At 48.5% G+C, this 13,085-nt stretch overlaps 1 protein-coding gene across 2 annotated transcripts in view; it reads right to left on the bottom strand.

Moving 5' to 3' along the window:
• Positions 1 to 470: 470 nt before the first annotated feature.
• Positions 471 to 13,085, bottom strand: part of Sptbn2 (spectrin beta, non-erythrocytic 2) — a 42,242-nt gene continuing 29,627 nt past the window's right edge. For both annotated transcript variants that reach the window (XM_050137586.1, XM_050137585.1), the window contains 18 exons: positions 12,486 to 12,749; positions 10,329 to 10,553; positions 9,997 to 10,086; positions 9,238 to 9,498; positions 9,024 to 9,154; positions 8,619 to 8,823; positions 7,632 to 8,006; positions 6,671 to 6,915; positions 6,441 to 6,579; positions 5,934 to 6,018; positions 5,474 to 5,670; positions 5,031 to 5,173; positions 4,866 to 4,941; positions 4,742 to 4,792; positions 4,328 to 4,548; positions 3,903 to 4,076; positions 3,329 to 3,371; positions 471 to 3,000 (listed from right to left, as the gene is read on the bottom strand). In XM_050137586.1, the coding sequence (XP_049993543.1) occupies positions 2,773 to 3,000; positions 3,329 to 3,371; positions 3,903 to 4,076; positions 4,328 to 4,548; positions 4,742 to 4,792; positions 4,866 to 4,941; positions 5,031 to 5,173; positions 5,474 to 5,670; positions 5,934 to 6,018; positions 6,441 to 6,579; positions 6,671 to 6,915; positions 7,632 to 8,006; positions 8,619 to 8,823; positions 9,024 to 9,154; positions 9,238 to 9,498; positions 9,997 to 10,086; positions 10,329 to 10,553; positions 12,486 to 12,749 (3,153 nt within the window). In that variant the 3' untranslated portion in view covers positions 471 to 2,772. The remainder of the gene's footprint in view (positions 3,001 to 3,328; positions 3,372 to 3,902; positions 4,077 to 4,327; positions 4,549 to 4,741; positions 4,793 to 4,865; positions 4,942 to 5,030; positions 5,174 to 5,473; positions 5,671 to 5,933; positions 6,019 to 6,440; positions 6,580 to 6,670; positions 6,916 to 7,631; positions 8,007 to 8,618; positions 8,824 to 9,023; positions 9,155 to 9,237; positions 9,499 to 9,996; positions 10,087 to 10,328; positions 10,554 to 12,485; positions 12,750 to 13,085) is intronic.

The following is a 13,085-nucleotide window of genomic DNA, read 5'->3' as shown; positions in this document are numbered from 1 at the left end:
TTCTGCCTATATTTCAGGTTGCAGGCTTTGTGTTGAGCTGTAGGACTTTGCTACAATTGTGGATATTTCTTATTGGCTTCAAAGATCTTGTCTTTCCACTATTGTCTTTGTCTCTGGAAGTAAATTTTGTTTTTTTTTTTTTTGAGACAGGATGTAAATCATTTATAAAATATAACAATTAATTAATTATTCTTTCATAAAGCTTGTTCTTTTATGTTCTCCTACCACAAGTCATATAGTCTTGCCATTGCTTTTCACGTTTATGTCTGCGGTCCATTTTGAACAATGCTAGCTAATGGGGTTATAATTAGCCATATTAATAATTCAAGAAGAACTGGGAAAATGGTCTATGGGTGTAACTCAGTGGTGAAGCATTTATCTAGCATGCACAAGGTCCTGGGTGTCATTCCTAGCAGCACCACAGTAAATAAGTAAATTAAACACAAATTTCCAAGAAACATCAAACTATAAAAATTTGAAATCTATTTTTAATAATTTTGACATTTCAACATGTATTCAATATAAAACTGAGATATTAGAATTCCCTCTAAAGTCCTGGAAATCTGTTATTTCATACATTCAGTACACCAAAGTTTAGATTTGTCACACTTTGGGTACTCTGTAGACCCATGTGGACAGTGGGTCAACACAAGTTGAATCCACCCTTGTCAGTGGTGTTCAGTAAAAATGCAAACAAGTTCATTCCTACATAGCCTATCCACTTTTGTTTGTTCCTACTCCCCACCAGTATGCAGGACCAACCCTAATGCTGCTTTTGTGCCCTAACCTTTCTCATATCCCTTGGGCCCCATTCCATCTACCATCTTTCCTCTCTTCCACCAACATTCAAAAGTTTCTCTCTTGAAGACTTGCTTCCCAGCCCCATGCCCCTCTTCTCCTTTCTGACCATATGGAATCATACTAGGAAGCAGCTTCAGCAGCCACATGTGTACATGATTCTCACCTAATTCCTGTCTTTCCTTTTCAGTCACATGACTTTTCTGCAGTAACACATCAGTAATCATTTTTCCATTAACCTCTCTCTCACACATACTACATTTGCTTTTAAACTTTTGTTTTCTCCCAAGCCACATAATCTGCACCCTCCACAAGGATTCTCCCACATCTAACAGGAGGTATCACAACTGTACTTGAATCATGGGCAAAGGTGTCTGTTCTGTCTGTGGATGGGCTATTACTGCTGTACTTATGCATGTTTGCTGTGGGGGACTGAATCCACTCATCTTAAGAGAAAGGATGATTACCCTGTGAATGATCTGTCCTGCCAGATCTGACGTATGGAGCCCATTCTGGAGCTGTGTGGTGCTACTTCCTACCCTGCATACTGCTTCTCACTGTTTTGACTGGTAGTCGTCAGTTAGGGCTGCCTGGGCCCCTTGGCCAGTTATGCTGAAGGCAAACAGACCCAAAACTTCTAACTTTAATATCTCCTTTTTAAACACTACAAACTTTAAGAAAAATACTTCTCTCAATCTCTAGAATATATTGTGTGTTTATTTACATGCTCAGGATGTACCTTATGGATTCCTAGGGTGACATTCTTCTAGAGTTCAGGAAGAGGGAACCTGGCATTCTTCTGATTCTGCATGAGCACCCTTGAATCTATGGGAAGGACAGAAAGTATGGTGCTCACCTTTTCACTGCTGGCTGAGCAGAGCAGAAGCTGACACTAGGTTGTGGTAACATTCTTCACTACCCCTTACTGAAAACAATTGAGAGACTTGCGAGTGAGTAACAGTGTAGGGACTAGGAGTGTAGTTCAGTGGTAGGGTGTTTGCCTGGCATGCATGAGGCCCAGGGTTCCATCCCTAGCAATGCAAGAAATTAAACAACTTTTTTTTTTTTAAAGGAAAAAGATAAGTGTGCACCAGGGAGAGTGACTTGCTGCCTTTTAACATGAATACTGTTAATTAACATCAACCCAAACTTCAGTGGATGTCTTTGGTCTAAACAGAGGCTTAGCATTGGTCAACCCGGTGAAACAGATCACTGTCATGGGGAGACTGAGATAGGGAGACTCTCAGGATCACAGGAGTCTGAGGCTCAGAAGGTGGGGGCAGAGTGGCTATCTGACACACCGGAGACCAGAACCAGAGAGGCTACAGTCAGAAAGTAACAACACCAAGAGGCAGTGAGAGAAGCTGAGCTGTTTAATCACCTCCTTGGATAGACTCAAGGATGTGGCTACTCCTGAACAACTCACACTTGGGAGCCACCTTGAGTGGCTGGAGGAGCAGCAACTTGAGTCAGAGGGTGAGGCAGGATGGGCAGGGAAGGCTTCAGTGCCTCCGACTCCATCTGGTGTTCCTGCCCTTGGGTCCTGCTTCAGCTCTGAGAGGGTCCTGGCTGATCCCAGAGGCAAAGAACTGGATGGTGGATGGTACACCCTAGCTGTGGTGGCACAATGTCCCTGAGGCAGGGACAGTTGTTCCCACATAGCCCACTTTGAGGGTGACACTATCTGCACCATGGTGGGGGTGGAGGCATAAGGCTTGGGAAGAGGTGACAAGGTGGGGAAGAGTGATATTAGGGGTTGCCTGGGTCCCACCACCAGTTGAATTAAATAGCAGAAGAGAAGGTTGTTTGTGGGAACACTTGTTTGTCCTCAGTGAAAGTTCCTGGTGATGGGCTGACCTTAGCAGCAGACCCTAGCAGCAGGCAGTTGTCCTGACAAGAGGGCGGTCTCTGTCGATAGTCCCTGGCAGTTTCCTTAACGGAGGGAGGGAGCTGGCCTAGGAGTCTTGCCCCCAACTACTTGTTCTTCTTAAAGAAGCTGAATCGTTTTTCTCGCTCTCTTTCTCTGCCATCCTTGCTGCGAAGCATGATGGAGCCCTCAGGTTGTGACACCGGGGGCATGGTCATGGCCCGGGTCAGACCTCGGCTGGCACTGGGCACCACTGGCTCTTCTGGCTCTCCAGAGGCAGAGGATGCAGTGGCAATGGCTGCATTCACCACTCTCAGCCATGAACTCATCTCTGCCTGTGAGGGACAGAGAGACATCAGCTCATGCTCAAGGACTTTGACCTGGGGCTGCATGTAGCAGACAGAAGGAAAATATAATAGGAATAAGTAGAAAAAAGATTGACTTTTTCATTTTAGAAGGAAAAAAGGGACTCCTTTATGATAGGGAGCTTCAGCTTGTCGTGGTGGCAACATACCCGTGAGCCCAGGCTTAGGATGCTGAGCTAGCAGGGTTGCTATGAGTGCGAGGCCACTCTGGGATAGGAATCAAGCCTACAGAATGAGACCCTGCCTCATAAAACAACATGCTGGCAGAGAGAACACAGCAGGACAGGGGAAGGCTCACCTCATCCTTGGCCTGGAATAAATACTCCTTGCCATCCTGTAACCTGTTGGGAAAGAAGGCACAGGGTGGAGCTAAGAAACTGTATTTGGCGTGCCTGCTTTTGAGAGCTCAGTATTTTCCCAGGATTGGATTGACTGGGAGGGCATAGTCTTCGAGGCCAGATCACATTTTACACATTCTTCATAGTTTCTGGATTTTGCAGATGTGCACAAGCAGATTATTTCTGATAGAGCGCAGAGGGCAATGTTAAGCTCATTTCCATCCAAGGCCACACAGGCTCTTGCTGGCAGTGGGCAGGCCCCTGGAAGCCGGGGTGAGTTAGCATCCTGCCTCACATTTCCTATCCAAGATAACTTTTCAGCCTGTGTTTTATTTAGCTCCGCCATTCTAATATGATTCAGGACCCAGAATCTCTATTCTCTTCCACCTACAAATGTACCCAAGCACTTAGAAGAGCAGCTCCTATTTGTGAGCTCTCCTCAGGTCACTTCCCTCTGAACCCTATCCCCAATTCATCCACCTACTTGCTTTCTGACTCCGTCCATCCCAACCTGAGAGCAGCCCTGGTTCCTACCCCAGCTTGAAGACATGTTTGCGTTTCCGATAGTCGAAGGCCACACTGCCCTGGGCTCTGGCCAGACTGACAGGCACTTCTCCATGGTATGGCACTCCTGCACTAGCTGCCCTGGCATCCTTGTAAAAGCCGAGGCTCCCACGCCGAAGAACACAGTACACATTCTGCCAGGACCTGGGGAGACATGGTGGGGTCAGAAACCTGGTAGATAGGTGGATTGGTGGCCTTTGTGGGACCTTTAACAATACAGTCCTTAGGTCACTTGTGGCCCTCCTCTGAGCCTATGAGAGTCCTTAGTTCCAGCTCTTTCCAAAAGGACAAACTCCTATAAAGTGCTCCACTCTCTGTCTAGGAAGCTTCCAGGAAACCCTCCTTAGAAGCAGGAGCCTGAGAGGCTACAGGCTCTGCAGAGCCAGGCCCGATACCTGTTGGCGGCTTTTTTGTTGAAGGCTTCCATCTCCTGTTTGCGGCACAGCATCCCTTCCATCTGTTCCTGAGCAGAGAGCTCAGGGCCTCGTGTAGGCAAGGTGGATCCGTGGGCTGATTCAGATGATCTGCTCTGGGGCATTGGAGAAGGGGCAGGGCCCCGTGGCCGGGTCTGCCTCTCTCCCCGGGGCCCATTGGACTCATCCCCTGTGCCAGATCCCTGTGGGGGGAAAGCAATGCCATTGCTAATAGGTGATTTTTATGGTACCTTGCCTTGGAGTCAGGAAGTTCTATAGCCAAGAGCTGGTCTCCCAGCCCAAGCTTCTTTTGAGCTTCATACCCAGGATCCCTACCCACTTCTTTTGTCCTTTTATCCCCCAAGTACCAACATCCACCCCTCCAGAGAGACTCACAGGCCCTTCTGGGACACTGCTCTGTTCAAGTCTTTGCTGTTCGTACAGGGGCTGCAAAGATAAGAAGCTGTGAGGATGTGGGGGCTGAGAGGATTGACAGGGATGTTCACAGACATGAGCTTACCTGGGAGGACTCTGTGTCTGTGCAGACCCCATTAACACTGGGTGCTTGTGTGGATGGTGGCAATTGTGACTGGGTTCTAGAATGACCAAATGTGACACAGAATAATTAATCTGTAGCTTGCTTAGGCTCGACCTCAGCCTCTTGGCCCAGGCATTCAGCTCTTACCCATCCCAGACCGTGTCAGGAGCTGTCTGGCCGTCTACCAGACTCCCTTCTGGCCGACTAGCCATGGGCTCTGGAGTAGAGGGCTGTTTCCTCCGTTCCTCCTCCTCTTTCTTTCTCTTCTGCTCCTTCTCCCTCTCTTCCAGCTGTCAAGAAATGCTGAGGTCAGCAAGAATCATGGTGAGGAGAAAGCTGAAATGCCTCAGCTCTAGCCCAGTGAAACAGGACAGATGAAGAAGAGAACCTAAAAGAAGGTAAGGTAAGAAGCAGGGGGATCTCGGTAGCACCAAGGCTAACTGACGTCTGTGGTCATCTAACAGAAAAGCACTCCGGGCTCACATGCAGAGAAGCAGTAGGAGGAAAAGAAATGGCTTCTCTGAACAGTAACAAGAACAGGGCTGGGGCTGCTATAGGGTTGGGCACCTCTGAGGTCCAACAGTCCTCACCGCAGTGAGCTTCTCCAGCGCACTGAAACGCTCCTCCCAGGCCACTGCTGACTTCTGGAAGGCTTCATGCCGCTTGATGAGACTCTCTACTTCATCCACGGTGCAACCCAGCTCTGCACTTCGGACTATTGGCTCCTGGCTACACAGCCAGGCCTCTGCCATCCCTGCATCTCTCCCAAACACAAGCACCTCCAAAACTGCCATGATTTGGGAGGGGGTCATAGAGAGATGGAAAATTAGAGTATGTAGGGGCAGGGGATTGTAGCAGTGGTAACCTCAAGTACAGGGTCAGAGACCATCATTGTCCCAGAGCACTGTCAGGAGGTACCAAGTATAGGATCCTGGAATTCCACACCCAGGGTTCCTGGTATCATGCACTGTGACAACCACAGATAGGCAATGCTCACAGGCCTTTCTCATCAGCTCCCTCCCTCTTGCTGACATTCCCACAGTGGCTTACCAAGCTGCAGCCAGTCCATCTTCTCCTGCCACTTGTCAGCTGTCTCCTGGCGCCGGGACTGCAGCTGAGACAGCTTCTCTGAGATCTGGGGGTAGGGAAACGAGGCATGACTTAAGACTTTCCAAGGTCTCTGGGAACCACTGAAGTACACAATGATTTCTAATGTCAAGAGAGGAAAATAGTTCTGGGGGGGAGAAGTGTCTCTGGACAGCGTTGAGAGGACAGTGAAAGAATTCTTGCTAAGAAAGAATTACAAGAAGCAGAAGACAGGGAAAAAAAAATCAAAGCTCAGCGTGGTAGTACACAACTATAGCCCAGCACTTGGGAGGATGCAGCAAGAGCATTTGTGGCCACCTGAATGACATGGTAACACCCTGTCTCCAAAACAAACAAACAAACAAATCCACAAACAAAACCAAACAAACAAACAAAATGAACAGAAAGAGAAATTTCAGGAATAATCCGTGCTCAGTGTGGCTGGCCAGGTTCTCTCTAGATCTCACCCACCTCCTCAGCAGCATAGTGGCTCCGGGCCAGCAGCTCCTGCCCCATATCAATGCAGGAGGAGAACCGGTCTGCTCTGGCCTCTATCTCTGCTTTGATGCCTTGTTGGTTCTTGATGACTAAATCTGCAGAGGACACATCCCTAGGACAATATAAAGATGGTATTACCAGTCGCTCCAGCCAGCAGTAGTATAATATAACCTGTGGAGGATACCAGGCACTGTGGGTCTCACCGGGGCCGCTCCTGGGCATCCATCTGCAAGTTAATCCCATCCATCCAAAGCATCAACTCCCGGACAGCCTTGAAGAATCGGAACTTATCCGTGGTGTCCAGTAACAATTGACGACGGGCAGCAGAACTTCCCTGGAGCTGGGCCCAGGCCTCAGCAACTGCCTGCATGTGACGGCCAATCTCCTCAGCCTTGTCTCCAGCATAGGCCTTCTGTAGCCTGAGACCATCGTCCTGAACCTGCTGGACCTATGGGAACCCAGGTCTGAGTCAGGCAGAGCTTGGAGACAGAGGAGTTGAAGCCTCCCTCATCCTTGTACTGCTTTCTACCTCCTGTTTGTTCCACCAGCCAAAAGGTGGTAGGAAGAACCGAGGTTCCGAGCCTACCTACCAGCTCTGTCCTACTGGGCCTCATCTAGGACCAGCCCTACCGCAGGGGAGTTCTAAAATCAAGTTGAGCTATCCTATCCAGGATAACTAGAAGGAGAGGTGCAGCCTGCAGAGTAGATTTAGGTTGGGGACTGACTGGTCATATGGGGTTGAAGGAATATCTGTGTTAATTTCGTAAATCCAGAATTCTGGCCTGAGTGGTCTCAACACGTGGGTTTGGGCACAGCATGAGGGATCTTGCGGCCATTAGGACCACCGGAAAAAGTCATGGGTCTTCATTACAAGTGTGAACTTAGCCAGCAATACCTCCAAACCTGACTACTGGAACGTAAAATTGTCCCTAATCCCCATACATACATTAAGGTCTGTGTGCTCTGATGCATGTGTGTGCACACATCTTATAAAACAAGCCTGAATGTGGTAGCTGATGGAACCTTATCTCCAAATGCCTACCCCTACATGGAGGCATCCTCCCAGCCTCTCAGAGATCTTCCTAGCGCATGAAACCCCTCTCCAATTCCCACCAAATTTTCCTCTCAGCCTTCCCTTCCCCACCTGTTCAGCTAGGGTCAGACCTGGGTACTGAGGGCTTGGATGTCATGCTCATAGGCACAGTGCCGGCGCTGCAGGGCCTCAGCGGCATTGAGGTCACGGCCAGTCCCATCTGGAAGCTGCTGCTGCTTGTGCTGTACCCGTGCCAGGGCTTGACGGGCCCCATGCAGGAAACGCTGCAACTCGTAAGCAGCAGCCAGCACCTGACCTCTTGTGTCTAGCAGCTCCAGCAGGTCAGCCCAGGCCTCGTTGAGACTGTCTTTCCACTCAGCCACAGTGGCCCGTGCAGCATGGCCCCCAGAAATGAGCCCATTGGCCAGTGCATTGGCACTGTCTACACGTTCCTGGCCAATGGTGCTGGTGTCGCGGGAGAACTCTCGGAATTTGTCCCGGAGCATCTGATGAAGAAAGCATTTGTAGAGACAGGGATGAGACCTAGTGTGTGGGGTCCCTGTCTCATGAAGTAGTCATTTCTCTCCCCAAAACTGAGAACCTGCTGGTCAGTGAGCAGTTTTTAAAAATTTACACTTCTATGTTGCTTAATAGTGAGAACACATCCTGAGAAATGTGTTACTGGGGAATTTCACCAGGGTGCATATGTGAACTAAGATGGCTAGGGTGACATAATATCACAGTTCTATACTGTGCCTGACATCCTAAAGGTACCTAGAGACACTTGGACCCTTTAGCCCTTAACAAGGACATGGTAACTATAGTCCAGATTTCTGTACCAGAGGGCCCAAACCTCCAACCACAGCAAAGAATCTGAAGCTCACCCTGTTTTGTTGAGGTCTGTTGAAAAAGTGTAGCAATTTCATTTTTATCCTCACCTATGATCACCCTACACCCTTCTTTCTGCAAATTGTTCAGGTTATATAACTTGAAACTCAAAAGAACAGTGCCTTCTCTGTCTGGCTCTGTGTCCCCATCCTCAGCATTCTGCCTGGGCCAAGGCTTTGGTCTCCCTGTGGGCCCTGAGCCTCCCTGGTGCAGATCTGTGTGGCACTCACAGTCACATGCTCATAGTCCTGGCCCAACTCATGGGAGGCTGCCACAACTTCACGCTCCTGTATCCACTGTTCCAGGTCATCCAGCTCTCTGCGGAGCTGGCACAGCCGGAGGTGCTCCTGCAGGCGCTCACGCCGCTCTCCTGCCAGCTCCTTCAGGCTGGCGTACAACTTGTCTACCTGGGCTTGGCGGATTGTTAGCCTCGTGCTGCGGGGGTAAAGAGAATGGCTTATTCCATGGAGCTTTGTCTCTTAGGTCCCTAACTGCCTGCCAAGTCCCTTGCTTCTCCTAACTTTCTAGTCTATTCTATATGCACATGGTTCAAAAGATGCCGTAATTCCTATACTTTCCCAGAGTCAGCCCTCCTCTCCTCCAGAGTCTAGGCCCTTTGATACTCACACACTCACCTCTCTGGGTGGTCATGGTCAATCATATCTTGGCTGCTGGCTGCTAGCTGTTTGATGGTCTGGGCATAGTCGGCAAGGGCTTGTTCCAATACCTGATGCTTCTTCACTTCTGCCTGAGCACTCAGCTCATCCTGGGAGAGGGAAAGGGGGACATCAGACAGCAGGGGCCGAAGCAGGAAGAACTGGCCACAAACACTATTACTCTGGCTCTCACCTTGGCTTTCTCCTGGCCCATCATGTGTAACTCCTGCTCACCCATCCAAGCCTCAGCCTCTGCAGCATCACGATAGAATTGCTGGGCTCGAAGGGCGTCTTCCAGTCGCTTACCCCGAAGCTCTAGCTCATGGCTCAGGCGTTTCCACATTTCCTGGAGCTCAGCCAGCTCTGGACCTGCTGCTGCTGCTCCCAGAGCACGCTGCCTCTCTTTGAGGTCTGCAATCCGGGGCTCATGACCCTGGATCTCCTTCTGCAGGGTCTGTCCCAACCACAGAAGATACACTGAAAGGCTTGCAAAAGGAAACCCCCAGCCTATATCCCCTTAGACCTGCTCTACCTGGAGCCCCACCCTATATTATTTTCCTTCCTGAATCCTCTTGTGGACTTTTTCCAGGCTTAGGGATACAGTGTGATATCCCTTCAATCCTCATGCTTTCCTACCAACAGAGGCCGCCTCCTGAGCTAGGGAAAGTTAAATCGCCGGGTCTAGGGCTACATAACAACGAGATAATGCCACAGAAACCCTATCATAGGAGAAAACACAGGAGCTGGACATGGCAGCACACATATATCTGTAATCCCAGAAGGTACAAGCAGGTGTCTGTGAGTTCAAGGCCACATAGGATACATAGTAAGACCTTGTCTCAAAGCTACTGCACCCATCCTCCACCTGTCATCATCACTCCCCAAAAAGGAGAAAACAAAGCTCTGAAGAGGCTGTTGGGAACTTTGTTTTCACCCCTGCCCTCCGCCTCACCTGGTTTTTCTTCATGAGAAGCTGAACGCTGGGCAGGTCCTTGCCATGTTCCATAGAGCTGGCCATGGGTAGCCGCTCAGTTACCCACAACTGGAGAGAAAGGAAAAGTTAATTGGGGTGCAAAGAGGAGCTGCTTATGGCTACAGTTGTGTATCTCATTCTAGAGTAGAGGGCCCTGCAGAACATCCATGAACATCCTTAGAGGAGACATTCTCAACATGTAAGAGAAGAGGGAACGGAGCACTGTGGACATCTCTCCAGTGTCCGAAAGAGACTAGAGAGCCACGTGGCTGGGGGTAGCTTGCCATTCCATGCCCAGCCTGGTGACTTACGATCTCATCCTCCACATCCCGGTGGAATTGATGCTGCTCTCGGGAGGCTTGCAGGCGCCGGCAGCGTTCCTTCATGGGTTGGCACAGGGCCCTGAACTTCTCCTCCACAGCCCTCGAGGTCCTTTCTACCTCCCCTGCACTCTGATCTTCCTGGGCCAGGGCCTTTGCCTGGGCCTGGATGGCCTCCACCTCCTTTTCTCTCACAGCCATCTCTCGTTCCAGCATCTGCAAACAGAGGAGAAAAGAGATGTCAGTGCCACATATTTACCTTCAAACTCAGAAGATGCATTCAGTAATGACTCTTGAGCCCACGGCCTAGATAGGTCAGTCCTAAACATAATACATACATACATACATACATACATACATATATATATATAAACATAAACACACACACACACATAAAACATATATATGTTTTTTGAGACTGGGTTTCTCTGTGGCTTTGGAGCCTGTCCTGGAACTAGCGCTTATAGACCAGGCTGGCTGCGAACTCAGAGATCCGCCTGCCTCTGCCTCCTAAGTGCTGAGATTAAAGGCGTACGCCACCACCGCCCGGCAATATATAATAATATTATACACACACATATTCCAGGACTATGTGACGATTATGCATATTATGAATTCATTGTCTCTCAGTCCCAAATCCACTTCTGCCTTATTTTGAGATGCTAACTAGACCAGGGAGTGCATTTTCTATTTTTGCCAATTGTTACAGTGCCAGCCTTGTCAGAAGAGGGCGCAAGAGGCATACACATTGCACTGGAGACCACATGCTTTGCTTTTCCTCGGGCTTCAAAAACTGCCCACAGAAAAGGGATCTGGTAGCTCTTTTCCCTTCAGGGTCAGGGCTCTATTATTTGCTATTCCAGGATTCTTCAGGTCGGGAAATCAGCAAATACAGCTTATTTTGTAAATAAAGTGTATTGGAGCTCCATTCCTCTTATATATTGCATCTATGACTTTTTCTTTTTCTTCTTTTTTTTTTTTTTTTTTTTCCGAGACAGGGTTCCTCTGTGGTTTTGGAGCCTGTCCTGGAACTAGCTCTTGTAGACCAGGCTGGTCTCGAACTATGGCTTTTTCTTTTAACACGGTAAAGACAAAGTTGAATTGCTGTGATAAAAATCATATGACCTACAAAATGCAAAATATTTATCACGTGGCTCTGTTGACAATGTTTGCTTTTTGTTTTTGTTGTTGTTACATTTTATTTATTTGTGGGTGTATAGTTCAGTCTCTCTACTTTCACCATGTAGGTTCTAGGGATGAACTCAAACAGTTATGCTTGGTGATAAGCATTTTTACCCACAGAGCTATTGCTGGCCCTACTGTCTCTTTACAGAGAAAAGGTCTTCCGACAATTGTTGCAGAATTCTTTTTAAGATGTGCTAAGCTTAGATGTGATTTGTTTCCTCTACAACTTATGCTGAAATCTGGTCCTCAAGACAAAGTGTTGAAAGACAGTAGAGGGCCTTTTTTTTTTTTAGAGATTTATTTATTATGTGTACAATATTCCTCCTGCATGTATACCTCTATGCCAGAAGAGGACACCAGACCTCATTACAGATGGTTATGAGCCATTATGTGGTTGCTGGGAATTGAACTCAGGACCTCTGGAAGAACAGCCAGTGTTCTTAACCTCTGAGCCATCTCTCCAGCCCCAGTAGAGGGCCTTTAAGAGGTGAGTATCATCAAAGGAATTTATGTAGTTCCCATGGGACTGGATTCGTTACAAGAGGTTGTAAAGTGAGGCGGCTCCTGTGTTCCCTCTCTTTCACACAAGCTCATTTCCACCTGTTCTGTCACCTTACCACACAGTACAAGGCTCTCATCAGAATGGAGCAGGTAGTCCTTGGACCTCCAGAACTACAAACCAGAACCAACTTTAAAAAATAAACAAATGGCCGGGTGGTGCTGGTGGTGCATGCTTTTAATCTCAGCACTGGGGAGGCAGAGGCAGGTGGATCTTGTGAGTTCGAGGCCAGCCTGGTCTACAAGAGCTAGTTCCAGGACAGGCTCCAAAGCTACAGAGAAACCCTGTCTTGAAAAACAAAACAAGCAAGCCAGAAATCTGTTCGAGATTCTAAAAGATGTCATGTACCAGGCACCCTCTTCCATTCTCCTGCTGCTCACTCTCCCCAAAGGTCCCTTGCATACCTGTTGCTTCTTTAGTAGGATGTTGACACTGGTGAGGTCCTTGCCATAGTCATCTGAGTGCAGCTGGGCCTGCAGGCTCTCCAGCCAGCTCTCCAGAGCAGAACAGCTTTGAGCAAATAGCTCTGCCCGATTGGCATCAAAAAGGCTGCGGGCCTTGGCTTGGGTGGTGGTCTCCAGTTCATCCCAGCGCCTGTGCAGGTCTTCCAGCTTCTCTGACACTAGGACTTTGAGTTCTGGCTTTTCAAGAGTCAACTCCCGGCCTTCCTAGGTGACAGGACAAAGGAGGTGTAAGTGCCAAAGTTAGATACCACTGAATGTTGCAGATTGATCACAGGCTAGGCATCTGAACAGTAGAGAACTGAATTGTGCCAAATAGTTCTAATTTCCCATGTAAGGTGGTCTTATTAGTAGACCCTTCCCAGAGGTTTTTAAAGCCTTTAGACTTCTCTTCATTGTTGATCATACTCTACTCCTTTTTTAGGATCCAACTTGACTCTCACTTATTAAGCCATTGTGAGCCGTCTACATGGCAAGATCCTGCCTAAAACAATTCTCTTAAAAGCCACCTGCAATATTTTCTTATTTTGGGGTTCCTACTGC

Source organism: Alexandromys fortis, unplaced genomic scaffold, assembly GCF_014885135.2.
Source record: "Alexandromys fortis isolate MF-2015 unplaced genomic scaffold, M_Fortis_MF-2015_v1.1 scaffold_3, whole genome shotgun sequence".
NCBI classification, from domain to species: Eukaryota; Metazoa; Chordata; class Mammalia; order Rodentia; family Cricetidae; genus Alexandromys; species Alexandromys fortis.
The sequence above is the reverse complement of the archived record's forward strand: the minus strand, read 5'-3'. Positions and strand labels throughout refer to the sequence as shown.